This window comes from Equus asinus, chromosome 1, assembly GCF_041296235.1.
Source record: "Equus asinus isolate D_3611 breed Donkey chromosome 1, EquAss-T2T_v2, whole genome shotgun sequence".
Lineage (NCBI taxonomy): Eukaryota > Metazoa > Chordata > Mammalia > Perissodactyla > Equidae > Equus > Equus asinus.
The window spans coordinates 162,489,000-162,502,274 of record NC_091790.1 but is presented as its reverse complement, the minus strand read 5'-3'; the positions used below and the strand labels follow the sequence as shown (position 1 = coordinate 162,502,274).

At 36.5% G+C, this 13,275-nt stretch overlaps 1 protein-coding gene across 3 annotated transcripts in view; it reads right to left on the bottom strand.

Annotated features, from left to right (window-relative positions):
• AVL9 (AVL9 cell migration associated) overlaps positions 1 to 13,275 on the bottom strand; it is a 55,275-nt gene that overhangs the window by 18,285 nt on the left and 23,715 nt on the right. For all 3 annotated transcript variants that reach the window (XM_014841084.3, XM_070511580.1, XM_044765189.2), the window contains exons 5-10: positions 12,599 to 12,688; positions 11,857 to 11,923; positions 10,622 to 10,662; positions 9,833 to 9,871; positions 5,322 to 5,391; positions 4,501 to 5,039 (exon numbers count right to left, since the gene is read on the bottom strand). In XM_014841084.3, the coding sequence (XP_014696570.1) occupies positions 4,501 to 5,039; positions 5,322 to 5,391; positions 9,833 to 9,871; positions 10,622 to 10,662; positions 11,857 to 11,923; positions 12,599 to 12,688 (846 nt within the window). The remainder of the gene's footprint in view (positions 1 to 4,500; positions 5,040 to 5,321; positions 5,392 to 9,832; positions 9,872 to 10,621; positions 10,663 to 11,856; positions 11,924 to 12,598; positions 12,689 to 13,275) is intronic.

The following is a 13,275-nucleotide window of genomic DNA, read 5'->3' as shown; positions in this document are numbered from 1 at the left end:
ACAGAGTTTCAGTTTTGAAAGACGAAAAAGTTGTGGAGATCTGTAGCACAACAATGAATATAACTCAACACTACTCAATATATGCCTAAAAATGATAAAGAGGATACATTTTATGTTTTTACGATTAAAAAACAAACTAACACACCTCAGCTTGCTAAATCTTGTAGAACTATTGTGAGCTGATCTGCTAAAGAGCTGCAAAGGCTTCTCTCTTGCGACTTGGGAAGGCCTACAATATGATCAGGAGCAACTGCCATTTTCTCACCTCTGCAGGGATGTCAGTTCTCTCCAAAATTGATCTAGAGTTTAAAGGTAATCCCTATCAAAATCTCAACCTGTGTGAGAACTAAAGCTGATTCTAAAATTGATGTGGAAATGCAAAGGGCTAAGAAACTCTTGAAGAAACATAACAAGAGGGGAAGACTTTCCCCTGCCTGACATGACATACCTGGTAATTAACACAGTGTGGGAATGCCCCAGGGAGAGACAAATACACCAGCGGAACAACAACAAAAAGTCCAGAAACACACTCTCTCCCCGCAATCTTACACACAAAAATTAAACCTGGTAGATAAAAACCAAAATGTGAAGGTCAAACTATAAAGCTTTGAAAGATGATATAGGAGATTGTCTCCATGACCCTGAAGTAGGGGAGGATTTCTTAAATAAGGCTCCCAAAGTATTAACTATAAAGGAAAAAACTGATAAAGAAAAAAGGTATCCAGGATATATGAAGTTCCACAAATCAAGGAAGACGATCCAGAAGCTCTGAACAGATACTACACAAAGGGAAATCCAAATGGTTACTAACAATATGAAAAGACATTCAACCTTGACGGTTATTACTGAAAAAATTGCAAACTAAGATCCACAAGATATCATCAGATTGGCTAAATATTAAGAAGTCTGACAATATCAAGTGTTGCTGAGAATGTGGACTAATGGGAACTTTTACAACCATGGGAATAGAAACTGTCACAACCACTTTAGAAAACAGTTGGGAATTATTCTAGTAAAGCTGAAGAGACCCATTCCCTGTGATCTAGTATTTCCACTTCTAGGTACTGAATCCTAAAGAAACTCTTGCATGTGTACAGCAAGATTCCTGAGTAAGAATTTCCTAACAGCATTATTTGTAGTAGCCAGAAATTGGTGACAATGTAGATGGTCTATCCACAGAACTGATAAACTGTAGAAGAGCTGAAAATTAAAAACTACACAGGAATAACAATATTCAACTTCATGCAAAAACAAGGAGGAAACTAAAAACAATGTCAAGAGAAAAAAAAAAGTATGGTTCCACTTAAATAAAATTCATAAACACACATCCATGATATTTTAGCTAGTCAATCGTTATTTGTAGGTTCCCTAAATTTGAAAGTGACAATTGGCAAGCAAGTAAACCAAATATAAACTCTAAACTCAGAAGCAATACTTAAAGGAATTTAATATGTGTGGCAGATAAAAAAATTTGGTTTCCGACTACATATCCTTTTAACTCTTTCAAAAATTTGTTTTACTAAAAAAGTTACAACTGAAATTTAAGAGAATTCTAAGTGATCTGGTGGAGGCAATTATGTATGGATAAAAAAAGTACCAGATACATACAATTAAAAAAACTAAAAAGTGGCCGCTGATCTTTTAAAAAAAGCAAAAAACTCACAAAGAGATTTTCTTTAGTGATTGCCTAAAATCATCTTCCCTATTCCTCAACCACTAAAAATCACTTTTTATTCAATTAGAGATTGAGGTAACTTTTCATCGGAGTTCCGTTTATGGTAAGACTCAACTAATTTTACGAAATAATAAATATGATCTCTAACTGGAAAAGAGGAGGGGGACAGACGATTCAGGAGATGAAAACAGGCAGGAATCCTCACTCCCGAGGCTCTAGTCCCTTCTGGCCCGTCCTACTCTTAAGCGCTTTGCTCCAGGGTGTGGCCAATTCCAGAACTCTTTCAGTAGTGAGGTAGGAAGATTTAAAATCAGGGAAAAATGGAAGAAAAGCCCTCAGGACAGTCTTTTGACATCTGAAAACAGCTACTCCAGCTTCCTCCTTGTCTTTTTTCCATCTCCCTCACTCCCCTTCGACTTTCCTCTGGTTATAAAGTGGTGTGGTCCAGCGGAGCATCCCTAGCACACATACATCTTCCAGTTTCCCTCCTTCTCCTTTGGTTCCCCATTCCCTTCCCCTCATCCCATGGATATTCGACCCCAAAGTTGCCTCTAGTCCCATCACCTCTCCCTCAGTATCCCAGTTTCTTCCCTATACTTCTTAAATCAGCTCTCGGGAGAGGTTCAAGCATATTTTACAATCTGGTAGCCACAACATTTATGCAGAAAGTCTTATCTCTTATGATGAACATGAAAGGCATCACCCTCAGGCAATTTCAAGTACCAGAGAAAAGACAGGAAGGCTGGAGAGCTGGGGACTTTCTTCCAGACATAACTGTTTTATTATGTAGAAATTTGTTTCCATGTATTCATATGCTAACTGAATCAGGGGACCAGTCAGCTTATTATTCTCTTCAAAGCTCACTATCCTACTTCAGCAATATTTATTCCCCAGGCATCCAAGCTTCGCTCGGGCTATTTTTGAAATTACTTTTCAAGATGCTTTGCTAACCTAATTTCTTTTGTACAAGCATTTTAAGATTTTCAAGAGAAAAAAACCCTGAAGACAATTCACTTTTAAGAATATTTCATATTCTAAAGTTACTGGCATGAAAAAATCAGCATTTGTATTTAAAATTGTGATTAAACAACAAATTAGATTTTAATCAGGACATCATAGAACATAAAACCAAAAAGAAAAATGTTTTATTTACCATGATGATGGTGGTAAACTCATTTTATATTCAGTACTGGTATAATGCACACAAATAAAATATTCTGCCAAACATGGTTTATTGACAGCACACAAAATACACGTTTACACTGCTTTGTTTAATTCAGCAGCCTCACAGACAAAAACTAAATCCCTCCCCAGTCAATCTCCCTCTTGATATCTCCACAATGATAAAAATTAGAGAGTGGGTGGGTCGGGCCTCCCTCAATTAAGGGTTCCAAAAAGTATATGCAGTCATGTCAACCACATGGAAGTTGAGAGAACCCGCAATTTGTGGCTACTGATTATACCTAGTAGGTTTGAGAGCCCTGAGTTTTCTCCCCAGGTTCCTAAATCCCAGTTTTAAGAAACTGCATTAGTTCAATCATGAAACCAATTAAGACAATTTCAGAATCCCCCAACAGGCCACAAAATGAACAAAGACACATTCTCTGAGACACAGGGCAACTACGAATTTGTAAAGCTGGATAAGCCCAGAAAGAATTTATCACAGACTACAGCGGAGGAAGAAATATACTTTCAAGTCAATATTACCCATCTTTCTTTTCCACATAAAGTTTTATTTCATGCATATAGGATGGTATTTAGAGAAAAACAAATATTTGCTCTAGTTACTAGAAAGATGTATCTGTTTTTCATGGTAGACTACAAGATCGTGGATGTAAGAATTTAGAACCTAGTATGGTGCCTGGCACATAGGAAGGCAATAAATACTTGTTGACTAAGGAGTGAAATGGAATGTCTTTTTTTCTGCTCCATTTTGAAAAATAATTCATGAATGGCAATAAAATAAGTGGTTTTTCCTAAATAGGATGAAAAAACTAAAAAATCCAAATAATGTAGCTTCCAGAATCTTAACATATTACTGGCATTAAGAAACGATATTCTGGGGCAGGGGGGGAAGGCAAAAGGGGTAAAGGGGCACATACGTATGGTGAGTGATGAAAACTAGACTATGGGTGATGAACATGATGAAGTCTATACAGAAAGTGATATATAATAATGTACACCTGAAATCTACACAATGTTATAAAACAATATGACCTCAACAAAATAATCAAAACAAAACCAAAAAGAAACGATATTCTGGGACATAAGATCCTGAATCGAAGATTCAGTTTGATTTACTATGTTGTATTTAAGCTATTAAAAAAAATAACAAATACATTTTAAATGGTTTTTGATTAAAAAAATAGTTTTTAGAGCAAGTTAACCAAAACATTATATCTATGAAGTGTATTAATACTTAAGTCAGCCATCTAAGCATTTTTTCCTTATAAAATTACTTTTAAAAATAGCTTTTGGAATTGTAGTATTTTAATATCTATTCATTAAGTATAAACAAGACTGTTTGAACTTTCTGAATTCATCTTTTTTTCAAAGATAAATGTGAATAATTAAAAAGACCCAACTCAGTGATGGCTGACCTCACACCTACTAAGTTTCCAAACTTTCCAATCAGAACCTCCTGAATTAATTCCCCGTAGCTTACACTATGGCCACAGATGCCACAGCACTACACATCTGCTATGTATTTTACAGTTTTCAAGGAAAATTTTCAGACCTGAAAATGTGCTCAACACTAAAAGTTAAATTCTAAATGGATTTTGTCAGATTCTTGAAGGCCCTCAATAAAGGACATTAAATTTTACCTTTGTGAAGATGGCCAGGGGCATGCCATACTGATCCTCTTCCAAACCGGAAATTAGCCCTGGTATCAGGACAACCTGGCCGGTATTAGCTTGAGGTTGTACAGTAATTGGAGGACTGTCAGAGGGCACAGACTCCTTTGGAAATAAGTTTGTCTGTTCTGACCCGACCTGTTCCCTTTCTTTCAAGGTGGAGTCCTCTAAGACACTAGGATCCAAGGTCTCCCAGTCACTTTCTGAAGACTCTGGAGACGGGCGAGAAGGAGGTTTCAAATATTGATTGGTATCATTGGGTTCCTGTCCTTTGCTGCTGTCATCTTCTATTTGGAACAAAAGTTCTTCAGTCTTGACGGCGGCATCTCCTCCACGGTTTCCTGTCATGCTTTTCTTGACATTTCCCAAGTTGGCATTCGAAAGGTCAGGAGCAGATAGAGAAACAAAGTCATCTGCAGGGGGATTACTTTCTTGAAGCGCAGCATCTTCAGACATACTCTTTCGGGGTCTGTACTGAGAAGAGTCACTGAGACCATGTTCAATCATGCCTAAAACATACAATATTGGAGAAAAGCCTGGCTTATAATAAGGCAGAACAAAATAAGAGTTGTATATTCTGTTCTAAATAGTGGAACTTGCCTGTAAAAATTTTAATAGGCTACGCTTGCACATTGTTTGAATTAAAAGAAAGAAAATTTTAGCCAAAGGGTATTTCCAAAATAAAAATGTCATATTAAAATAGAAATGTTAACCCTAACGAGTTTATCCTTGAAAACTTTTACCCAGTACAAGTTAAACAAAACAAAGAGAGGATACTGCTACCCTCTTACCTGGAAAAAGGGATAACACAGTCATCAGGGCACCCACCAATTTATTCACTGGAGAAATATAAAATAGAACCTGAAATGGATTCAATCAAAATTAAATTAGAAAATCCATTAGTCCACAATGATACTAAAATAAAGGGGGCGGGGGGAAGAGAGGGAAAATTCTTCTTTCCAAAAGAGTTTTCCAGAAAAAAACTAATATATATAGAATTAATGATAGAATTAGAAAATCACCAGGCATACTTCAGGTAAAATTATCAATGGATGCTAAAGCTATTGTGAAAGCTTGTTGGGTAACAGGATATTCACAAAGCTTAAAATTTATCATCCCAGAAATTACCTATCAATTGCAAAGGCAAAACAAGTACCTTAATATGAAGAAATTTGGCAACCACCACCTTAATCAAATGATCAAACTTCCCGTCACCAGTAATACTACAAACAGTTATGGGCTCCTGATGTGATGCCATGAGAAGGACACACCACCACCTGCATTGTATTCTTGCCAAAAAAGCTTAATCTGAAACTAACCACAAGAAAACAATCAGACTAATCCTACACCGCAACTAGTCTGGATTCTTAAAAAATAAAAGCACCAGGGGCTGGCCCAATGGCACAGCGGTTAAGTGCGCACGTTCCACTTCTTGGTGGCCCGGGCTTCACTGGTTCAGATCCCGGGTGTGGACATGGCACCACCCGGCACACTATGCTGTGGTAGGCGTCCCACATATAAAGTAGAGGAAGATGGGCACGGATGTTAGCTCAGGGCCAGGGCGCCTCAAAAAAAAAAAAAAGAAAGAAAAAAGAAAAGCGCCAATGTCATGAAAAAGAAAAAAAGAGCGAGGTAGTGGAATTGTTTGAGATTCAAGAGACCTAACAATGCAATGCATGATCCTTGGTCCCAGACTGAAAAAATAACCAGTTTTAGGACATTGTTATCATGACATCTGGAGAAATTTGAAAATGGACTGTATATTAGATATCATTTATTGTATTACTGTTAAATTTCTTCTTTGTGAAAATGACATTTTGGTTATGAAGCAACATAGCTTATTCTTAAGAAATATATCCTCTTAAGGGGTGAAGTACCATCATGTACAGAATTACTTTAAAATTATTATGATTCAGGGGGGAAAAATGAACATACATAAAGCAATATTAATACAAAAGTGGCAAAATGTTAACAATCGGTAAATACAGACGAAGGGTGTAAACTGTTCATTATATTATTCTATCAACTCTTTTTGTAGGTTTGACATTTCTCAGAGCAAAAATTGAAGGGAAAAAAAAAAAAATGGGGCCAGCCCCGTGGCTGAGTGGTTAAGTTCGAGCGCTCTGCTATGGCGGCCCAGGGTTTTGCCAGTTTGAATCCTGGGTGCGGACATGGCACCACTCATCAGGCCATGCTGAGGCGGCGTCCCATATGCCACAACTAGAAGGACCCACAACTAAGAATATACAACTATGTACCGGGGGGGCTTTGGGGAGAAAAAAGAAAAAAATAAAATCTTCAAAAAAGAAAAAATATTAATCAGAAACAGGATTCAGTTAGATACTGCACTAAAACTAACACTGGCAATAATTAAATGAGTGAAAAAAAAAAAAAACAAGCAAAGACTTGCTTGTGAGCTTTTTTTCTTTTGTAAACAAACCATTTAGTGACATTAAAGTGCTATTTGACAGACCACAATCGTCTGTGTTCTCCTTCTGCTTTGGTCTTATTTAAGGAGTCCCTTGTAAGCACAGAGAAACCAATTGTTGCATTAAAGGATATCCTTATTTTACCAAATCAATATAAAAAGAGTATACCTGTGATTTGCCACATTAAATAAAGTTTATTTGATCATAAATGCCACTGCATGTAGCTAGACTAAATATTATTTTGCAAAACTTTTGTTTCAGATGTGTATATCCATGTGTGCTCTAGGCTGCAAGGTAAAGTATTTTTATTATGAGTTGCAATAAAAATGTTTGAGGGCTGGCCCAGTAGCACAGTGGTTAAGTTCACGTGCTCTGCTTCATTGGCATGGGGTTCACTGGTTCAGATCCCGGGCATGGACGTACATACTACTTATCATGCCATGCTGTGGCAGGCGTTCCACACATAAAATAGAGGCAGATGGGCATGGATGTTAACTCAGGGCCAATCTTCCTCAGGGAAAAATAAAAACCAAACACAGAGGAGGATTGACAGTGGATGTTAGCTCAGGGCTAATCTTCCTCAAAGAATAAAACCAGTTTGAAACCTGCAACTCAACAACAACAAAAAAACCTGATGAAAAAATGAAAAGGACTTTAATAGACATTTCTCCAAGGAAGATATACAAATGGCCAACAGCACATGAAAAGGTGCTCAACATCACTAATCACTAGGGAAATACAAATCAAAACCAGGAGATACCACTTTACAGCTATTGGGATAGCTACTATCAAAAAACTAGAAAATAATGTGTTGGTGAGGCTATGGAGAAACTGGAGAGAGGAATGCAAAATGGTGCAGCCGCTATAGAAAACACTATGGTGGTTCCTCAAAAAACAAACAACAGAATTACCATATGACCCAGCAATACCACTTCTGGGTATATACCCAAAAGAATTGAAAGCAGAGATTCTGTACATCCATGTTCATAGTGGCATTATTCACGAGAGCCAAATAGTAGAAGCAAACTAAGCATCCACTGATGGCTGAAGGGGTAAACAAAATGTGGTATGTACAGACAAGGAAATATTATTCAGCCTTGAAAATGAAGGAAATTCAGACACACGTTGTACATGGATGAACTCTGAGGACATTATGCTAAGGGAAATAAGCCAGTCACAAAAAAACAAATACAGCATGACTCCACTTATATGAGGAACCTAGACAAGCCAAACGCACAGAGAAGGAAGCAGAAGGGTGGTTTCCAGGGAGGACTGGGGGAGGGCAGAATGAGGAGCTATTGTTTAATGGGTTCAGAGTTTCAGTTTTGCACAATGAAAGGAGTTCTGTGGATGGATGGTGATGGTAGCACAACAGTGTGAATGTATTTAACACCATTAAACTCTACACTTAAAAATGATCAAGATGGTAAATTACATGTTACGTATACTTTACAATTAAAAACGTTTTTAAAAAGGTTGAAACATTGCACTGGTATATGTTAGATTCACTTTTTAAAAAATTTACTTTTTTCTCTTTGAAGGAATACATATTCATTGTAGAAAACTAGAGTACAGAAAAGTACTTCCTTCTTAAAAATATAAACTACATTCTCATCAAATAGTTGATGTCTTTCCTTTCAGTCTCTTTCCAATAAGTATACATTTATTTATAGAATTAGGATCATGGGCTTGACACATAGTTGGACAAACGTTTTTTCACTTAACATGCCATGAAACATCTTTACAACAATAAAAAGTCTCAGAATCTTTTTTGTTGTTTGGAATTTACACAAGATAAACCATTTCTTAGTTATTCACTGATAATTCATTATTAAAAATGACTCAGTGATAGAATTTCTTAGAGCTTTGTGTCCAACTTGGATTAACTCTGGAAAATAAACCTCTAAGAGAAGAATTACTGGGTCAAAGGAATAAATATTTTTAAGGTAAAGAGTGATACTGGATGTTATAAATGGTCGACTCTCTAATATCCATATCACCCCTACTCGAGTGAGCACAGTAATATAGTATATAAAACTGGCCCCAGATCCAGGGATGGCTCCTGACTAGTCTAAACCAGAGATCAGCAAACTTTTTCTACAAAGGGTCAGATATAAGTATTTCTCCTTTGCGGGCCACATGGTCTCTGTTGCAACTACTCAACTCTGCCACTGTAGTGTGAAAGCAGCTACAAACAATAAGTTGATGAATGGGTGTAACTGTGTTTCAACAAAACTTTACTTATAAAAATAGGTGGAGGGCCAGATCTGGCCCTGGGGCCTAGTTTGTAGACCTTTGGTCTAAAATCCCTGATCTAAATCTTTGGTCTAAAATCATAGCAATCTTATCCCTTTGTACTAGACAGCGTGGTCTGAAACCCAAGTTTAAGCCAGTCAGTACATTTCTTTGACAACAATTATTGGTTCAGGTAGGCAAAGAATATAACCCAATTACAGTTCGCAGATATCCTAGACTACAATGGAAACCAGGCTCAGAATAAAGCTAACACTGCGGACTGTAGAGCAAAGAGATGCAAAAAATCTACATACTTAATTATACAGTTGAACCAGTTTGTCAACCAATCCTGAAGTCTGAAGTGAGTCAATACATTTCTGTATTATCTAAGTCAGTTTGAATTGGGTTTTCTGTTACCTGTAGTCAAAACCATTCTGATAACTAAATACTATTAAACTGGCCCCAGAAAAGACTGATGAATTTATACGTCTATGGTAGTGAACCAGAATATGGTGCTTTGGCTCACCACAATGTGATAGGCAAAAAGTCTTAATTTATACTTTACCATTAGTTTTAATTTTATATAGTATTTAAGAAATGTCACTAAATGTTAAATATTCGATCCCTTCAAATCTCACCTTTTTTTCAAGAAGAATTAATTTAAACAGGATTAGAACCTGAAGAAAGAAAAAAAAATTGTATTAAAATAAGAAACTCATGTCCATATGCCTTTTCCTTTCTTCAAGCAGAGCCATATATCATTTAACCAATAATATTAAATAATTACAGTGCTTTAAAAAATGCATTGAAAATTACGAACTTATACTGAGAAATATTATCTGTGTCCTCTAAAAAATGTGAGAACCACATAAACCTCTAACAAATTGTGCTTTTTGGAAGGAGTTGTGCCATTTTTGCTTGAACTATTTGAAAGCTCCTTAAAGGGCAGGGACCATTCATTTATTTCTGGATGTCTAGGGCATTCACATAGCACATATTCAATAAATGTTTGTTAAATGAATGATTAATGTGTGTATGTCCTAGTCAACATATGCTTTAATAATAAAGATTACAAGGCAAAACATAGATATTTTATTGGAAAATGTTTCATTCTCAGGGCAGCATATAAAATATTCTGCAAAATTAAAACATGTTTCTCTCCAAATTTCATGATATCTGAAATTACAAAGACAATAGAAAAAAATATCCTATCCTGCATAGAAATAAACAGACATTTCTATACTTTAAAGAAATTTCTATCATACAAGCACTACCAACACTTTCGACTTCATATCATTAAGAGAGCTGTCTTACAAGAACTAAAACACAGTTATGCCACAACCTGCATTAGACCATGTAGCACACGGAATTTGCCCAGTTAAATGAGCACAATTTTCGTACATCATAAATTAAATAAGGTACCATACCTTGTGTCGAAAATGAAGCACAAGATCTCGAGGAGACAGACCTACAATGTTAACAAAAAAGCTAATTTGTGATTACAACCTACTGGTTTTGTCACAGAAAGTTTTTTCCCCCCTCTAAGGAAAGGCAAGTAAAAAAAGAAAGTAGGGATACGCAAATATTAAAATATTTAATATTTGATCACACAAACATATACTCAGAATTTACCAAATTATTGTTAATAGTCAAACACAGCGCTTCCAAGAGAACTTTCTGCAATGATGGAAATGTTCTAAATCTGCACTGTCCAATACAGTAGTCACACGTGGCCACTGAGCACTTAAAGTGTGGCAAGTGTGACTGACAAGCTGACTTTTTGATTTTACTTAATTTTTAGTAATTCTAATCAAAATGTAAATAGTCACACGTGGCTAGTGGCTACTGCTGTGGACAGTGCAGCTCTAATACCTTCTCCCCAATGAATAAACATCTTACCAATTACACAAATCTAGAAATTATGAAGTTTATATTGCAGTGGCAGTCAATCATTTAAACATGGTTTTTGGTCACTATACTCCATAGGCTACTATTTCTCAATCACAGTCTTCTCTGATCATTTGCCACAGGACAAGAGAAAATAATTTAGAGAAAAACATGTTCTCAAGATAGGTGTTTTGTAACCAGTTTACACTACACACAGGACTGCAAAAGTGAACTACCACAGTTTGGCTACTTCAGGCTAAAATAGGAATTGAGTGAGTATAAATCATTATGTAATTAAAACCTTTTTTTAAATCATGTAAAGGATATTTATTGAGTGCTTTCTGAGTACCATGGACACCAATGGACATTCTGGGTTGTCAAAATAGTATAAATTAAACAAAGCCCCCAACTTGGAAAATCTTAGAATAGAAAAGAGCTAAGCAGATCTCCTTCTCTCTTGTTCTCCCTCTCTGTTACGACATGGAATTGACCTGGTCAGCATTAATATAAAGAAAAGAAAAAATTTCCACTAGTATCCTGAAAAAGCATAAATTTGCCTTATATAATAATAGTTGTAAATATTCATATAAGTATGTTATAACCCTTCTCAATATAAATGCTGGTTAAGAAGATATTTAAGGAAGCAGTAGCATCAAACATTGAAGAATTCAGATCCCATTCAGAAATGTAAATCTGATCATGCAGTTTTATATGCAACCCAGGATGCCAAACAAAAAGGCCTGCATTTCTTCTGACTTGTAAAAAAGCTACTTACCCAGATATACTTGGGATCCTTCTAACGAAGTTCCTCCCAAGGAACTATTCATATGTTCATAAAGTTCCTATAAAATACAGATTCAGTTTAGAACATTTTACTATCATTTTAGACACTGAATTAGAAATATGATGATCAGGAAAAAATTGGTTCTTTAATTAAGGCAGTTTGTTTTGCCAGGCCCTAAATTTAGAAACAATCGAGGTCTGTCTGAAACCTTGCCAGTTTCTAGCACCCCTTCCTTCTCTTCCTCTACCTTTTAGAGCTTGACTCATTCACATGGTGGTATGGATTCCTAGGATAAATTCCCTCTACATCCCTGCTAACTACCTAACTGTCCTACTCTCCGTAGAATCCAGGAGAGATCCATGTTCTACACATTCATGACAGCCTGCAGAAAAACATGTTATTCATCTTCAGAAAACAGTCACGTGGTTTTTCTGGTTTTTTGATGTGGGAGTTAGAAACCAAAAGCCTGATATATAAACATACTGTGCAGTGTATTAGCACTGCAAAGATAGGGAAACTCAGAGAAGCAATGCCATAGCAAAAGGGCGATTATCCATTAATAGAAACATTTATGCTAGTTACAGTCACCTGTAGCCATTATTTCCTAATAAAAGACAGTTTGGTTAAATTCTTAAGCTAATAAATGATTACCTTTCACAACATTACTGACAAGATTTACTTGATTTGTGAATCTGTCTTCAGCCAACACATCTAGAGAAGGGTATAAAGTTACCTTTAGAATGGAAATTTGGGAAAAATCCTTTTCTTCAAAATATGCATGTGTGATGAGCTGAAGTTTTGCTTGAAGTAAGCCATAGAGAGGCTTAAAGAAAAAAAGAGATATTACCGCTGGTTTGATAAGAGTAACAAACACACACTCTACAACTTTTTAACTTCAAGCGAACAGGGAGAAAAAAGTTGGTAACTGTCAACTTTAATATCTTACTATTCACAGCTGAAAGCTGTTAAGTGACCTGCTCTGGCTCTTCAGCTGCAGTTGAAAAGTGCCTGACACACTGAGCAAAGTGACTGAGACTGAGCATAGACCTCCTGGGTCTGCTCCATCACTTGGCCACAACACTCTGGACACTTAACCTCTCCAGACCTGCTGACTGATGTGAACATGAGTATGCGAAAAAGTGCATCTTACGGGGCCCACTGAATACCTTGGACACCAATGGAGATTCTGGGTTGTCAAAATAGTATAAATTTAAAAAAAACCCCAACTTGAGGGGCCAGCCTGGTGGCGTAGTGGTTAAGTTCAGTGTGCTCCGCTTTGGTGGCCCAGGTTTGGGGGTTCAGACCCCAGGTGTGAACCTACACCACTCATCAAACCATGCTGTGCTGGTGTCCCATATACAAAAAATAGAAGAAGATTGACACAAATGTTAGCTCAGGGCCAATCTTCCT